The sequence below is a fragment of the Battus philenor genome, unplaced genomic scaffold (assembly GCF_028537555.1).
Source record: "Battus philenor isolate CCGP_79_NKW_IND1 unplaced genomic scaffold, ilBatPhil1.0.hap1 SCAF_12, whole genome shotgun sequence".
Classification (NCBI taxonomy): domain Eukaryota; kingdom Metazoa; phylum Arthropoda; class Insecta; order Lepidoptera; family Papilionidae; genus Battus; species Battus philenor.
Genome location: NW_027181674.1, coordinates 7,738,660 through 7,753,622, shown reverse-complemented (window position 1 = coordinate 7,753,622; position 14,963 = coordinate 7,738,660). Strand labels below are relative to the sequence as shown.

Genomic DNA, 14,963 nt, shown 5'->3' with positions numbered 1-14,963 from the left:
ATATGAAGCGCTCTGCCACTAGCTTTGCTGAAGCATTAGCACCAGGATGACTAAAGGAGTGGAGACATTTGAAGATCCGTGTGCGTAGATCCTTGGGGACGCAAGGCCTAGGAACTGGTGTGCTAATATCACAGTATAGCTCATCATGAGTTCCAGGTAAGATTATCTTCTTGAGTTGAAGAGATGTACCGCCATTAAGGATTTCTTTTAATTCAGGATCTTCAGTTTGTGATTGGGCTATCAGTGTCATGTTTGGGGGTTTCTCGATTTGGTCTGTTCTTGACAGTGTGTCTGTTACCACGTTTTCCTTTCCGGAGATATGACGAATGTCAGTCGTGAACTGAGCGATAAAATCAAGATTACGGTATTGTCTTGGTGAACAATTTCGTTTGTACAAGTCAAAGGCAAAACAGAATGGTTTATGGTCTGTGTACGCGGTAAAATTTCGTGCTTCAAGCATATGCCTAAAATATTCTTTGGCTTCATAAATGACGAATAACTCTCTATCGTATGGTGAGTATTTTGTCTGAAATGGGCTTAGCTTCCTGGAGAAAAATGATATAGGTTGCTATTCGATTTGCTTTCGTTGCTGCAACACTGCTTCAATACCCGGGTCCGATGCGTCCGTAACAACCGCTAACTCAGCTTCACAATCTGGATACGCGAGAAGCGCAGCATCACCGAGGCTCTCTTTACATTTCTCAAAAGCGATCACTGTGTCACCTTTCATATTTACGGTTTGGGAACTTTTTGTATATCCAGTGACCAATTGGTTGAGTGGAACTTGAAGCTTGGCAGCCTCTGGGAGGAACCTTCTATAAAAGTTGATCATCCTGAGGAATCTTCGTAGCTGTTTAACTGTTTTAGGAGGTGGAAATTGCCGGATAGCTTCGACTTTGGAGTCTAAGGGCTTAGTTCCTTGGGTGGATATATTGTAACTTGACTTCCGACGCTTCGAATATGCATTTCGCTGGGTTAATGATAATGCCATATTCCTTCAGTTTGTTGAAGAGTTGACGTAAATGAGCTTCGTGCTGAATTTTATCCTTGGAGAATATCAAAAAGTCGTCAAGATACGCGTAAACGAAATCTATGCCTCTCGTGACCTCGTCAATAAAACGTAAAACGTTTGCCCCGCGTTGCGTAGGCCAATCGTCATGTAAGGTGACTCAAATAGTCCAAACGGTGTTGTGATGGCAGTTTTTAGTATGTCTTCCTCATATATCTGATTGTACGCTTTCACCAAGTCGATTGTTGAGAAGATAGTACATCCAGTCAGATTGTGTAAGAAATCGTGTATATGGCGTATGGGATATCGGTCAGGGATGGTACGCTTATTGAGCATATGGTAGTCTTCGCACGGCCTCCAGCCGTTGTCCTTCTTCGGCACCAGATGAAGTGGTGGAGACTAGGAACTATTAGAAGGTCTTATTGTACCGTCGCGTAACATGTCTTCAAATTGTTGTTTAGCAATCTTCATTTTGTCCGTTGGTAATATTCGAGGAATGCAGTGGATTGGAGGTCCGGGCGTTGTGCGAATATGATGCACTGTGGAGTGACATGTTTTATTTTGTATTTCAGATGGTCGGATAATTTCTGGGTACTTCTTTAGAATGTAGTGTAGTGCAGTGTAGTGACTAACGTTGCTGACGTGGACAGCGAGGTGATGCCATCCATTAACCTTTGATTTCTGCTATCCACGACTAAGTTGTAATGCGTCAAAAAGTCTACACCGATTATAGGTTTAGTAACATTTGCCACTATGTATTGCCACCGGAAGGCGCGACGTAATCCAAAATCAAGTTGTAGGTGTGCGAAACCATAAGTGTCGATGATTGAGCCATTTGCTGCATATAGTTGGTAGTTGGTCTTGACTCGGCGTTCGTGTGGTACTGACTTGGAGAAACAGGCGACCGGAGCTTTTTGAATGGCAATCGTTTGTCGCCATTGGCGACTGCCGTTCGCGCTTCACCCTTATTTACGTATTTATGAGATTTTGCCCTAAACTTAGAGTGATACCAGCAGATGGGATATTTGCGGTAGCTGGAATTTGATCTGGTGTGGCTACGACTACGCCCGAGGTAGTATTTATATGAACTTTGCTTCGATCTGTCTCTTGCACTAGTCAGGGCTTGCACCTGTCGTGTGAGTTCTGCGATTTTTTCTTTCATTTCAGCCATTTCGTCACTTCTGGATGTGCTCGCTACTTGAGAGATGCTTGGTACAAGCTCATTTACTCTGTCCGCAAGGTCAGCTAGCGAACCCAATGACGATTGTGCCTGTGATCAATGAGCGTCTGTATATTTGTTGAAAGGCGGCTAGTCCAAATAGTTTTTAAGAAGTTTTCAGGGACGTCAGGTTCCGCGAGCTGCTTTAGGTGTCTTAAAAATTGAGGTTTCCTATCTCCTAATTCTTCCTCCATCAATTACTGTTTACCTCTTTTTCACGTGAGTTACACAATCGCTTTATAAGATCTTTCTTTAATATCTCAAACTTATTTTCTGCGGGAAGTGAAATAATTATATCCCGAACTTCCTTTGCATATTGTGGTTCTAAATTCGAGAGCACATAATGAAATTTTGTATTATCAACTGTTATTCCGGATAAAAGAAAATGTCTATCTATTTGTGCAAACCACAGCTGAGGGTCGTGTGCATAAAAAGGTGGAATCTTCATTCCGACGCGGCATGTATCGGAAACAACTGACAACTGCGCACTTCCATTGTTTTCGCATGCTTCTTTAAATGCGTCGCTTGATGTCGACATTTTCGTTTATATAGGTATGTACTCATTGCGATTTTTGAATTGCCAAAATAGTTTCTGAAGGTTGTGATCTTATGTCTAGAACCGGGGTCACCATTGTGGAGATAGTGGAGTGCTCCAATTAATAATAATAAATTCCGCAGAACGCAATTAATTCGACCGATGCTTATTAAGTCGCTTTTTATTAATCGCTCTGACGTTGATGTCATTCTTATTACTCATAAGTTTATGACATTTGTGGGGTTGTCCATATAAGTAACAATATTAAATGCTGAAAAAATAATAGTTATACTATATACTTGTCATATAAATTGTGGGTACAGTTTCATGGATATATTATTGTATTGTAGATACGTTACAATGCCCTATTTAAAAAAGGAAATATAAGGCGGTACAAAATTAAAATATGGCTGTCTTGCTTTTGGTCAGCACATTTAGTTTATGTTTGGAGAACCCTTACTCGAACACAAAGGAGCACAAAAAAGCTTAATACTTAACGCAACAATCAGCTAAAAAGATTTGGTATGACCGTTTCTTTACAAAAAATTATGTTACTCGATTATAATACTCTTTAAAATTTTATCATTTTCCTACGAAGTTGTTAGAAATGAAAACGATAGTACAACATCATCAACTGAAAAATCGAAAGTATGGTTAGACACGTGAAGAAAACCACCGAACTTAATTCGGAGATTGTCTGTATACATAAGAATAAAAAATTTGTTTATTAATTGCCCGAAAATCATTTTCTAAAAGGATGCAATAAATCAATACAGGGAATACCATAGAAGTGGTAGTAGAGAGGGTTCTGTAGCAAAAACTAGAGGAACCGAAGTAGTTTCACTTCGAAGATAAACAAAGCCTGGGTGCTTAATGCATAAAATCATCATATGTTCACTGGGCCAAGTTTTAGCTGAAGATTTTTGATACAATATAAAGCTGTACGTTGCACATTTTAAAATAAGTATTTATTGTAAAGAAAACTTGATTGCAACGTATTTGCAATCAAGTTTTCTTTAAATATTTTTATTTAATTAAATATTTAAAAGAAAAAAGGCCTTTATAAATTTGTTTCTTTAATGAATGGCGTTAACTACGTATTAAAAATGCATAAAAGTAAAATCACTTGAATTTTTCGGTGCGTGTACGGTGTGTGTACGTTTTTTGTGCTTCACCAACAGCTGTCATTAGCCGCATCATATTTTCATAAAAACAAATTAAAGTGTCGGTATAGCTGATGAAACAAAAATATGTACTAATAATATAATAAGATGTGCAAATAGACGATTTAAGAAACGAAATTGCAAACTTTGCAATATAAATGGAGGACAGGAAAATAATTAAATTCGAGAACGTTTTATCCCCTTACCTAAAATTACTTTTGTAAAAGAAATGGAAAGAGAAATGAACTGCGATTTTACACAAAGATTAGGTAATTCCAATTCTAGCGGCAAGAAATCACTCGAGCACGTACGTGTCGGTAGAGAATTTGTGTGGGGAGAAGTATTGCGACACAGTTTACCTTACAGTACCTTGTTTATTAACGATTTGCTGCGTAGAGCGATAGCTGTAAACAAATTTAGTTTCATTTGAAACTAACAAATTTTATTGCCAATATAATAATGTTTTATTGCTGACACGGTTGTGTTATTTTGGTAGCGAATAAAATATTACTCAAATGGAATATTCAACTTACAAATCTATTGTAATATAAATGACACAATAGAATGAAATTATTTTTATACGGTGAATAGACAGACGACACGACCTGTGCGTTTTACTTTGTTCTCATTAGCGCCATAACTGTAATGCTTGTGTACCTCAGTTTGATAGCAAAAATAGATGCATCGATGGTAGGATATTGCTTACAAAAGAGACTTAACATCCGTGTGAAAATATTTCTATCACTATGTATCTCAATGATAACCTACAAATTCTATTGAAAATATTTTGGAAGTAAACACAATTTTTAAAAACATTAATAAAATTATTTCCTAATTTGTAAATTCGTATTTGCAAATCTGACTTTTAATATTCTGCGCCATCATATTATAACTCAATAAATTTTTTATAAAATTGAATGTGGAAACAGCAAATTAAGAATACGCTTGCGATATTTATATATTTAATTCTTTTGATGTAAATATTTTGTTTGCCATAAATATTTGCTTCGATATTTCGATAACTAATATTATTACGATGACAAATATTTCATAGATATATATGTATAAGTAATATTTTAATAGCAAATATAAAGAAGTTATTCTCATTATTACATTTTCTCAGCTCTTAACATCAAACAATACATTATTTCCTTGTACGTTATGTCTAAAACTAATGTGTATTAAAAAAAAAACATTGCAACAACGCAAAAATATTCTTAAGTATTGCAGTACTTAATAATTCGAAGAGTCAGGCAATACTTGCACTGAGTCGTGATGGCGATAAAGCGTAGATTAAACTCGTGTTTGCTCACAAACACATATTTAACATTCTCGACGGCTAGACTTGCGAGAACTTGCAGAGCATTTGTATTTCACATGTTAGCGACATAATTTGGTTTATAAATGCCTTGTAACATGCTCGTGGAATGGATTTATGTAAAACGATAATATTAATTATTCCTTTGAATGCCAGCTTTGGCTCTTGTTTATATCGCAGAAAGGTTTTCTTCTGTGATTGTCATGGGATTTTTGTGCTGGTGTAAAGTAATTTTAATGGACGTCCAAAATTTTCTTAACAATAGCTCAAAAAATTTTTTAAATTTCTGTTAGTGTATGTGTAATAAGTGTAAATCCTTGTCATAGCTCTCCAAGTTGCACGATTTATTTGAATAAAAGAAATTCAGCCTGCTTCTTTAAGCTCTTGCCTTTGTAAAGCACTGTAAATTAATATTTCATTTATCAATCGCATAGACATTTAAGGATAATATAATTTGGAATACAATAATATTCTTCATCAACAAGCATATTTATTAAGGGACCAGGGAAACAGTAGCAAAAGAAATTTATAATTTTCTCCAATTTTACGGCCTCTCTAGGATCAAATCCAAATGTTTGTTCACAAAATTAAAATGATTATTGAAACATGAAATACAATTGCCATTCTGCTATTGTAAAGCGCCTAATTGAAATGAAGCACTCTTACAAAGGCATAATTCCATTTAACTTATAATCGAATTCTATAAACTACCATTTTGGTGAACTTCATTTAGTAACTGAAAGATGAAAACAAGTTTATAAAAACTAAAGAGAAAATAGAGATTATTAAAATTATAACGATACAAAAAAATATATTTCGTAGGTTATAATTTGATGATTCTAGTAATTACTAATTTTATTTACAATTTGTCACCTCGGTTAGATGGTGGAATGTCGGTATCGCGTGACTTTACGTACCCTATAGAAGCATCCAAGCCGTTTCGTGAGCCTTCGCTGTATAAATTACTTTCAATTTATCCGAGCACGTTTGCGTTTCAGTTCAAATGTGCCGAATAAAACAATAATTTGGGTATCAATCCCAGCTTTAAGCTACAAATAAAATTAAACGACGTTACACTTACATATGTTAATTTGCTTATATGTAAAAATCGCCTTGTAACATTTAAATCGATTTATGGCAAGTTAATGTAAGATATAGTTTTTCAGACCGATACGAAAAATTTTAAATAGTTAATTAGGCTTACTTTTCTTCGTCTACTAACTGTCGTAAAACATTTATAATGTAAGCCGAAGCTAGGTGATATTTGGCACCAGACATAATCGTTTCGTAATTCTATCTAAGATGTCCGCCGAGGAGGTATACCAGTAGATGCTGTATATTTATTTTATAGTTTGTGTTGCTAATTTAAAATGAAAATGAAATAGCTCGAATATAAAAATTTGTAGGTCGGCAACATAACCGAGACGGACATCTTTAGAGTTGTATGAGTAGGAGGCGTTGACCACTTGCGACACGCAATTCATTTCCTCTTTTATATTTTTTTCCATAAATATACTTTGGTTTCGGCTTTTAAAATATAGTTATTTCATACACTATTGTCTCTTTTAATCTTGTAACAAATAATTGTTAATAAGCCTTTTTTCAGAGGGGAGAGCTTTGGACATTTAATACATTATTAACTGTTTTTATTGATAATATACTCATCGGCCAACTGTTATTAACGTGATAATTAAAAGCTACGAGTTTTCAAACACTCAATTAATTAATTAATTAAAAGGGTGACGTTGAAAATGTTTCCATTAAATTGAACATTGAACCAAACTAATATCAAAATATAAGTTACTTGCGTTGCGAAAATAGTCGATAGAAAACAAACATTACACAAAGCACGTTACAATAATTAGTAGGGAATTAGTAACAAATTATTGTTGGCGGAGGCGAGACACAATAGGTCGGCCTGGTTGGACGGTTCTCATTAGTGTAGCTTGAGCCACGTTGAGCTCGCCTCGTTGTGAAGCCTGCATTATTCATGCGGACAATATTGCACTACCGCCGTACCTCTGTAATATTGAGGCTGCTTCTTTTTCTTTCTCTGCTCCAATGTCAATATGAACTTCGATATCTATCCTGTAACTAGAAACGCTTTTACAAACATGGTTAACGTTTCTAACGCCTTAGGATTGACAGAGTGAACAAACCAAATTTGGCAATATGACTATGGTTGACTTAAAGAATGAACGAAGAAAAAAAAAAACTAGGTGTTCTTATACAGCATAATTTGTTATAGATGTAAAAGCTTCAAAGAGGTAAATGTACAGCTCATTTCACACTCTATTCTAAACTCTAAATCATTTATTTGTTTCAGACACTATGTAAATGTCGTAATATTTTAAGAAAAAAGTTTTAAAAATTGTAATTTCTACATATTAAGATTAATTATTGTTTACTACTTGTCCACGCAGACTATATTGCCAGAAGTAATTAGGCTGTCTCATTCCAATAGAAAAATAATGTAAAAAAATTTAAATTAGTGTAAAACCTTTATATATTTAGTTGGAAAATGATCGCTTTAGAGCTTTTTCACCTTTAACCAATCACTCCGTATAATTCTGCCACGGACTAGTCTTATCATAAAATGCAGCCGAGTTTGTCTTGATGGATATTTTCTATACGCGCTGCATTTATATGTGTTTAGTTAGATATAGCTTTACTTAATACTACTGAATTGTTACAGAGGAATTCTTCTACAAAATCAGCGACGATACGGCGAAGCCATCACGAGTTTCGAAAGAGCAATTTATTTTAGACCTTCGATGGCACGTGAGTGTTGTTTAATACTTGGGATTGGCACATTGTATTTACAGAATTATAACTTGTTATTATTTATTCACTTTCTTAGTATGGTTACATTTTAGTAAACTTATTATATCACAAGTGGATATCTTCAATGTATCTTAAATTTTAATGTTGTTTCAACTATCATCATCATCTCATCCGTAGGAAGTCAGCTGATGGAGATGGGCCTCCCTCCTAGATTTTTTTATGGCCCCCGCTATTGGGTACCTCCTTTTCTTTCAGAGACAGGGATTTTATTTTATTAATATTATTTTCACTTTTCTTATTTTTTTATTTCCATTATCTTTTCTCTTTCGTCACAATATCTATCTTGCTACTCTTTTATTCAACAACTCGATCTATTTTTCTCTTCGGCTCTAATTATTTTTCATCCATTCTCAATCACTGCAGTTAGGTCTATTTACAAATCGCAATACCTCAGATTTTTATTTTAACTTTTATCTTACATTTATGTTTCACAGTCCTCCCCCTCAATTCACCAAAAAGATGGGTTGGACGCGGCCAACACCCAGCGTTTTCTGACGACCATCACAACGTCGTCTGTCCACCTTGTTGTGCGCTGCATTTGCCCAATATTAATAACTGCATGTTCTCAATTTACAATAAGCTCCTTAAAGAAATATTAAACGTGACCTATGATCGTGAGGGTGAACATACGACGTTGCTCTTACCGGTTGTTGGTTTCCACTCCATATCCTTAAGGCCCCGGTGGTCATATGTTTTACGTGTTATATAGTTTTCCCACCACGGCCTCAACTTGCCAATCGGCCTAGCCGAGTAGTTTACTTTGTTCGTCTACGGATCTCTTCGCTTCTAATTTGATTTCGTACAGAACCCAATTATACCTCTGCCCATCGCTCTTTAAATAATTATGAGCTTTCTTCAGATTCTGCAAATTTTATTTTTAATAAATATTAAGAGATAATAATAGTGTTATGTGTATTATTGCTAATGTTTAATGTTAATGTATTTCAAGCCATATAACGATAAACCAATAAGTATATCTATAAATAAAAAAGGCGGTGAACAAGTTCGACGAAATTCCGACTATAATAAAACTTATTACTTACGCAATTATATTATGACGAACAAAAATTGCGATTACTATTTTCGTTATACGATGTTTATTCAACTGAAAGTATATGATGGTATGAAGACATTTACTTATTTTAGTAGTGACGTCAAAATCTTTTCTGTTTAACAGTAAAGATGTAATGCGTATAACTGGTTTATTTTACCTTTTCTTCTTTTGTTTGAAATTAATTAAACGGGGTCATTGGTTATAGGTATAAGCCCTTTTAAGGGATGACTACATACCATATTCGCTGACAGTTAATGCAATGTACACGCTACCGAAAATGTATATATATATAATTCACTCTCCGTACCCTAAGATTTTGTAGTGCTAAAAGTTATTGGCCTATCGCATTCATATAGAAAAAAAAATTAATACAACATATTTTGGTATCATCACATTATAAAGGCTGATTGGAAATAGATGTGAAAGCTTTAAAGCTTTTTGGTGGTGAATAAGCTATATATTCACTTTATAGTTTTATCATCTATAACAAACCACCTGTATATAGTTTGATTTTCACGTCTATTATTTTTAGTTAATAAATAATAATTTTAGTGGCTTACGTGAATCTCGGTTCATCGTTAATGGCGGACGGACGGCTCGCTGAAGCTGCAAGTGCCCTACGAACAGGCGCTCGCGTCGAAGGATTAAGAGTTCGTGATCGACGTGAACATGATGCTGCTCGGGTGTCAGCGCTGGTACAACTTGCAACACTCCACTCGCAACGTGGCCACTGGCACAAAGCGCTTTCGGCTTATAAAGATGCTCTACAAATATTGCCTGAATCAAATGCCGCTGTCGTGGGATGGACAAGACATGTATGACAATAAAATTACACTAATACCAGTTTATTAATAAATAATCATCGACAGAGGCCCACTGTATGGCATAGACCTCCTCCAAAGATCACCGCGATAACTTTTCTTGCTTTGCTTGTGCCCTGTGATATTCCACGGTATTAACTATGACGTCGGGACACTTAGTGGATGCCTACCAGAAGCATCTTCCGATATACTATGTGTCTCTCTAAACTACGTCGGTGACATTCGTCTTTTTCTAATCTTCTAACTTCTGAATCGATTTTTTTTTTCATTATTTAATTGATGAGCAAAAACTCCTGGTACTTAGTTAAATAATATTTTCATTATTTTTAGAGTGTGTTGTCCATGGCCAGCGATATTTATATACAACTTCAGCAATGGCCTCAAGCAGAACGTAGTATTCTTTCAGCGTTGGCTGTTGCGCCGAAGGATTTGGGTACACATATTACCCTTGCACAAATACTTGCTCGAAATGTGAGTTAATGTATAGATTTCATCAATTGTATTAATAATTTGATTTTTAAAGTTGTACTAAAATGTTTTTATTAATTGTTAACAGACAAGTAGAGCTATTGAAGCAGAATTATGGTTTAAAAGAGCTGTGACGTTAGCGCCAGACAATCCATCAGTTCGAGATCAATTTGGTAAGGTTTATTTATGATTTTGCGATAAAAAAAATTATATTCTCTAGACAAAGAAAATAAAAGAACACTGTAATAAATGGTTTAATAACTTTTAAAATTTCGATCATGATAATTATATTAACAACAATTATATATAAAATTGAAAGGTTTTACATTTTTGTTATATATTAACTAAAGTAAAATATATTTAAAATAGTTAATATTTTTTAATAGTAAAGGTTGACCTGGTTTATCATAGACAAAATATTATTTTTTATTCGGTAATTGAACATACATGGTCAACTTCGTACCTCATTAGTTACAGTATTACATATGTATGATACCAAAATATCAGAGAACAAAACCAAAAAAGGCAATAATTATTGGAATTGTTTATTTTAAAAAAACTAGCTAGCTTTGCTTAATATTAATATTTTTGGAGAAGCTAGTATTATGATGTTCGATAATACGTTACAACGTAAGATCCTTATAATTTCAAAGGTATGTTCTTGAGATCACAAAGAAGGCTACGCGAATCAGCAGAACAGTTTGTAAGAGCAGCTCAGTTATCGCCGGACGACGGAGCACGCGCAGCTGCGGCGGCTAGAGCCCTTAGAGACGCTCGCCGCTGTCGATCAGCTGAGCGGTGGTATGGACGAGCCGTCGAACTCAATCCCGAGGTAAGTTGCAGCTTAGCATATAATATTATCATAACAATAATAGCTACAAATAACATGTAAAGCAATGAACTTAAATGTATATTGTTTTTTTTTTAACAGGCTTCCTATACTTTATTACATGTCACTAGTATACTACAATGACAAGAAGAGGCGTGCACTTATCCCTGGAAAAAAGTATATATTGTAGTTTAGCTGTATGATATATGTATTATAAGTAATCTGTAATTTCAATTTCGAACATCTTTTATCACTCGATGACCGTCAACTTTATCTCTCCTTATTAACCAAGCTTATCTAATGTTTGTCTAAGAGAAATCTAGTTTTTTTGTGCTAAAATCGCTTGATTTGCTCAATTTGTAGATTATGGTATCTGATTTTGTTTTAAGCCCTGTTGATATACAGTAAAAGGGTAAATCAATAAGTAAGGTGAAATAATAATTATAAACGAGAATTGTTCAATGAAAAACATTTCACATTTCAACTACATGATTATTTATTAGATAAATTATTAATAAATATATCAGTCAAAGTACTAGATTAGTAAGGTTCCTTCGTTTATAGCTTCTTTGTTTAATTGAATATTCTTTAAGATATTTACTTTAATTTAGCTATGACCGACGTTTTTTCTTTAAGGAATATGAATGTAGCCACAGGTCGTATAAGTTTGAAATGTCCCAAGAACCATGTACCAAGTACTTTATATCTCAGAGCTTAGCTGAAAATTATGTCCCGTTTTGTCGGCCAATAGACGCCTACTGCAAGGCATAGGCCTTTCCTAAAGATATCTATGGGATATACAATACTATAATTGTTACGATTTGCAGATAGATGTGCGATCACTGTTTTGGACTATAGTCGCATAGGACGCCACTACCCTTCCTTTGGAACTCTTTTGTGGGCAGTAGCAATCATATATCCTATAAAATTAATGCACAAAGTACGAATTATATGAGATTGTATTCCATGAATCGAACCCGCGAGCTACTATTGCAAGTCTCAATCGTGTACTACTAGGCTACCGCTACTAAAGTTATATCAATTTCGATAAAAAGTTAAATAAGACTTCATTTTTATTTTATTAATGTGAAATATTTTTTGGTTATTGTAATTGAAAGTTGCTCAAAATTTCTCAACTTAAATCTTTAAGCTCTGGTATACTTCGATTTTTTCATTTATTAGATACAAGCAATTCAGTATAAAACAAAAAAAAAAATATTTTCGGGCAATAGGTTTTATTTTTTTATGGACAATTTAGAACAAAATGTTACAATCTCTTCACAGCGACATTTTTAAAAGTTTTATCTCCAATAATTTAACAACCAGGTCCGTCTTTTCTGATGATTTTCTGAAAACAAAACCTTGACTGTACCGGTCGGTCTTGTGGGAGCCTCATAATCTTATGTGATCATTAAATGTCTCTGCTTTAAGTATTTATATATTCGATGCAAAAAAAACTACTTAGATAAAATTCTAACTACAACAAATTATGAAACTTCTGTTATTAAAAAAAATCGATATGTATCGATTCATTTTTTGTAAAGAATTGCCACTGTCAGCCTACTGGCAGATTCCACGAGTTTGGCTGGTCGCAGATGGCGCGTTCCTCTAACCTGCTTTTGGTAGCAAATGTCGAGAGCTCCCTATGGAGCCTATTTATTTTAACTCTTGTACTATGGTACTATTGTACATTTCAGCAAATACACATACAGATGCATAAAAAGAACAATGGTCGGTCTTACACTCAAAGAAATTTCTTTCAGATAACAGTAATATGTAAATAGAAGTACAAGCGATTAATGGAATGATTAATATAATAATAAATACAGCAATAAATAAAAACATCAAATTAAATTGAATAAGTAAACACTTGCCTCGGAGAGAATAAATAAACAATCAGTTGTCAAGAATATTTTAATTACAGGATTGGCTGTGGCGATTGCTCATTGTTTTATTATCGGTGCAATGCTTGAATATTTCTTTTTATTTGCAGGATGCAGCTTACCATTCCAACTTTGGCGCAATTCTTCACTTGAATGGCAAATACGCTGCCGCGGCTACGTCTTATCGCCGAGCTTTGCAACTGCAGCCGAACGACGAAATAACAATAACAAATTTAAAAAGAGTTCGAACTTTAATGAGCAAGCAGCGTAGAAAATAAACGCGGCGCAAGTTGTTATATGGTAGTTATCACAGCATTGTACCTCTACGATGAATTGAATTAAAAAGATGTCAATTGCCAAATATAAATCGAGTGAAACATGCGTATTTGTTAAAAAAAACGTTAATTTATATTTGCTACAATGATAAGGTATATTATATTATATATTTTTCATTTATCCGTATGATCTGAAAATACTTAGGGGTAAAAATGTATCAACGTAAAACTGAACTCAAATAGCACTTGACATCTAGTAGTTTTGGCGTAGATTAAATATTTTTTTGGATGTATCTACTTCATTGTTAATTATCAGATTGGTAATGGTTTAATATTATATTTCATAAATATTTATTTGCATACTAACTAATCATTATATCGCCTTGCCTCTTTACAACACACCTAAATGTCTATTGGAATTGCTTGGAATTGACCTATGAACAGTGGTTGTATATCAGTACCTTCTCCGACGCATTACGTGAAATATTTTCAATATTAGTAACAAAAACTTTAGTGTAAAGATCAGTCATATCAAAATTCACGTGTTTATACCATGATGTCTGTGTAATTGCCTATGTTAAGTATAGGCATTAGATTTATAACTTAATTTTAAGTGTTAAGATTGTAACTGTATATCAATTGAATAAAAAACGTGATTATGTACTTTTCTAATATAATGTTTATACTTAGATAAAAGGCACAATAAACGTTTTACCTGCTCCATTCTCGCAGCATACGCTACGTATATCCGAACGATGATAATAATGGTCCTAATTTAAGTCTTTATTCAAGGGTCTTCGAACAACGCCGTAGTAGTAGTTAGGTCTGTATTGTAAATACTTTTTTTTAATATAAATATAACAAATTTAATATTGTGCTTATTTTGATTATAATGAATATTTGTATAATAATTTTGAAAATTTTGGGTAAATTATTTTTTAAGTTATATATTTATTTCGTCTTCCAATATGTTTAGACGCCTACTATGCGAATCGATAATATTTATTATCAAATATAAATACTAAAGGCTAGTGTACGTTTAATGTAATGCTGTTAAATATCATGTTAAAGATAATGTGTTATTATAGACATTTTTGGTTTTCATAATTGGCTACACTTATTTCATTGATAGAATACGTACAATCATTTATAAGTGTTCTATCGGGACTATTAAAGTGTTAATTTATAATCCATCGATGACTATTATTCTCTTCATAATTCTAAAAGCTCTTTTCATTATTTTTGTAATCTTATTTATGTGAATTTATCATTAACTATTCTGCATACTTTTTTACTGTGAATTCAGAAACATATCTATTTAAAGTTTTATTAGATTAAAATAATACATTTATTGTTGTTACATGTTAAATTTTAACATAACATTGTTGTAAATAAATATAAAGGCTTAAAGGCATTATTTATTGCGACATGTCTTTCATTATAATCGTACATAATTTCTGTCATAAACTTACGTTCTTTCTCACTGTGACAATAAATGTTAATTACGCTTCGTAGTAATAGATAAATGCCAAATTAACTGTTTAC

At 33.7% G+C, this 14,963-nt stretch overlaps 1 protein-coding gene across 1 annotated transcript in view; it reads left to right on the top strand.

Annotated features, from left to right (window-relative positions):
* Nucleotides 1-13,984, top strand: part of Tmtc2 (Transmembrane O-mannosyltransferase targeting cadherins 2) — a 48,402-nt gene extending 34,418 nt beyond the window's left edge. The window contains exons 6-11 of the mRNA XM_068776387.1: nucleotides 7,940-8,025; nucleotides 9,695-9,957; nucleotides 10,294-10,434; nucleotides 10,520-10,604; nucleotides 11,085-11,263; nucleotides 13,254-13,984. Coding sequence (XP_068632488.1) covers nucleotides 7,940-8,025; nucleotides 9,695-9,957; nucleotides 10,294-10,434; nucleotides 10,520-10,604; nucleotides 11,085-11,263; nucleotides 13,254-13,421 — 922 coding nt within the window. The 3' untranslated portion in view covers nucleotides 13,422-13,984. The remainder of the gene's footprint in view (nucleotides 1-7,939; nucleotides 8,026-9,694; nucleotides 9,958-10,293; nucleotides 10,435-10,519; nucleotides 10,605-11,084; nucleotides 11,264-13,253) is intronic.
* Nucleotides 13,985-14,963: the final 979 nt, after the last annotated feature.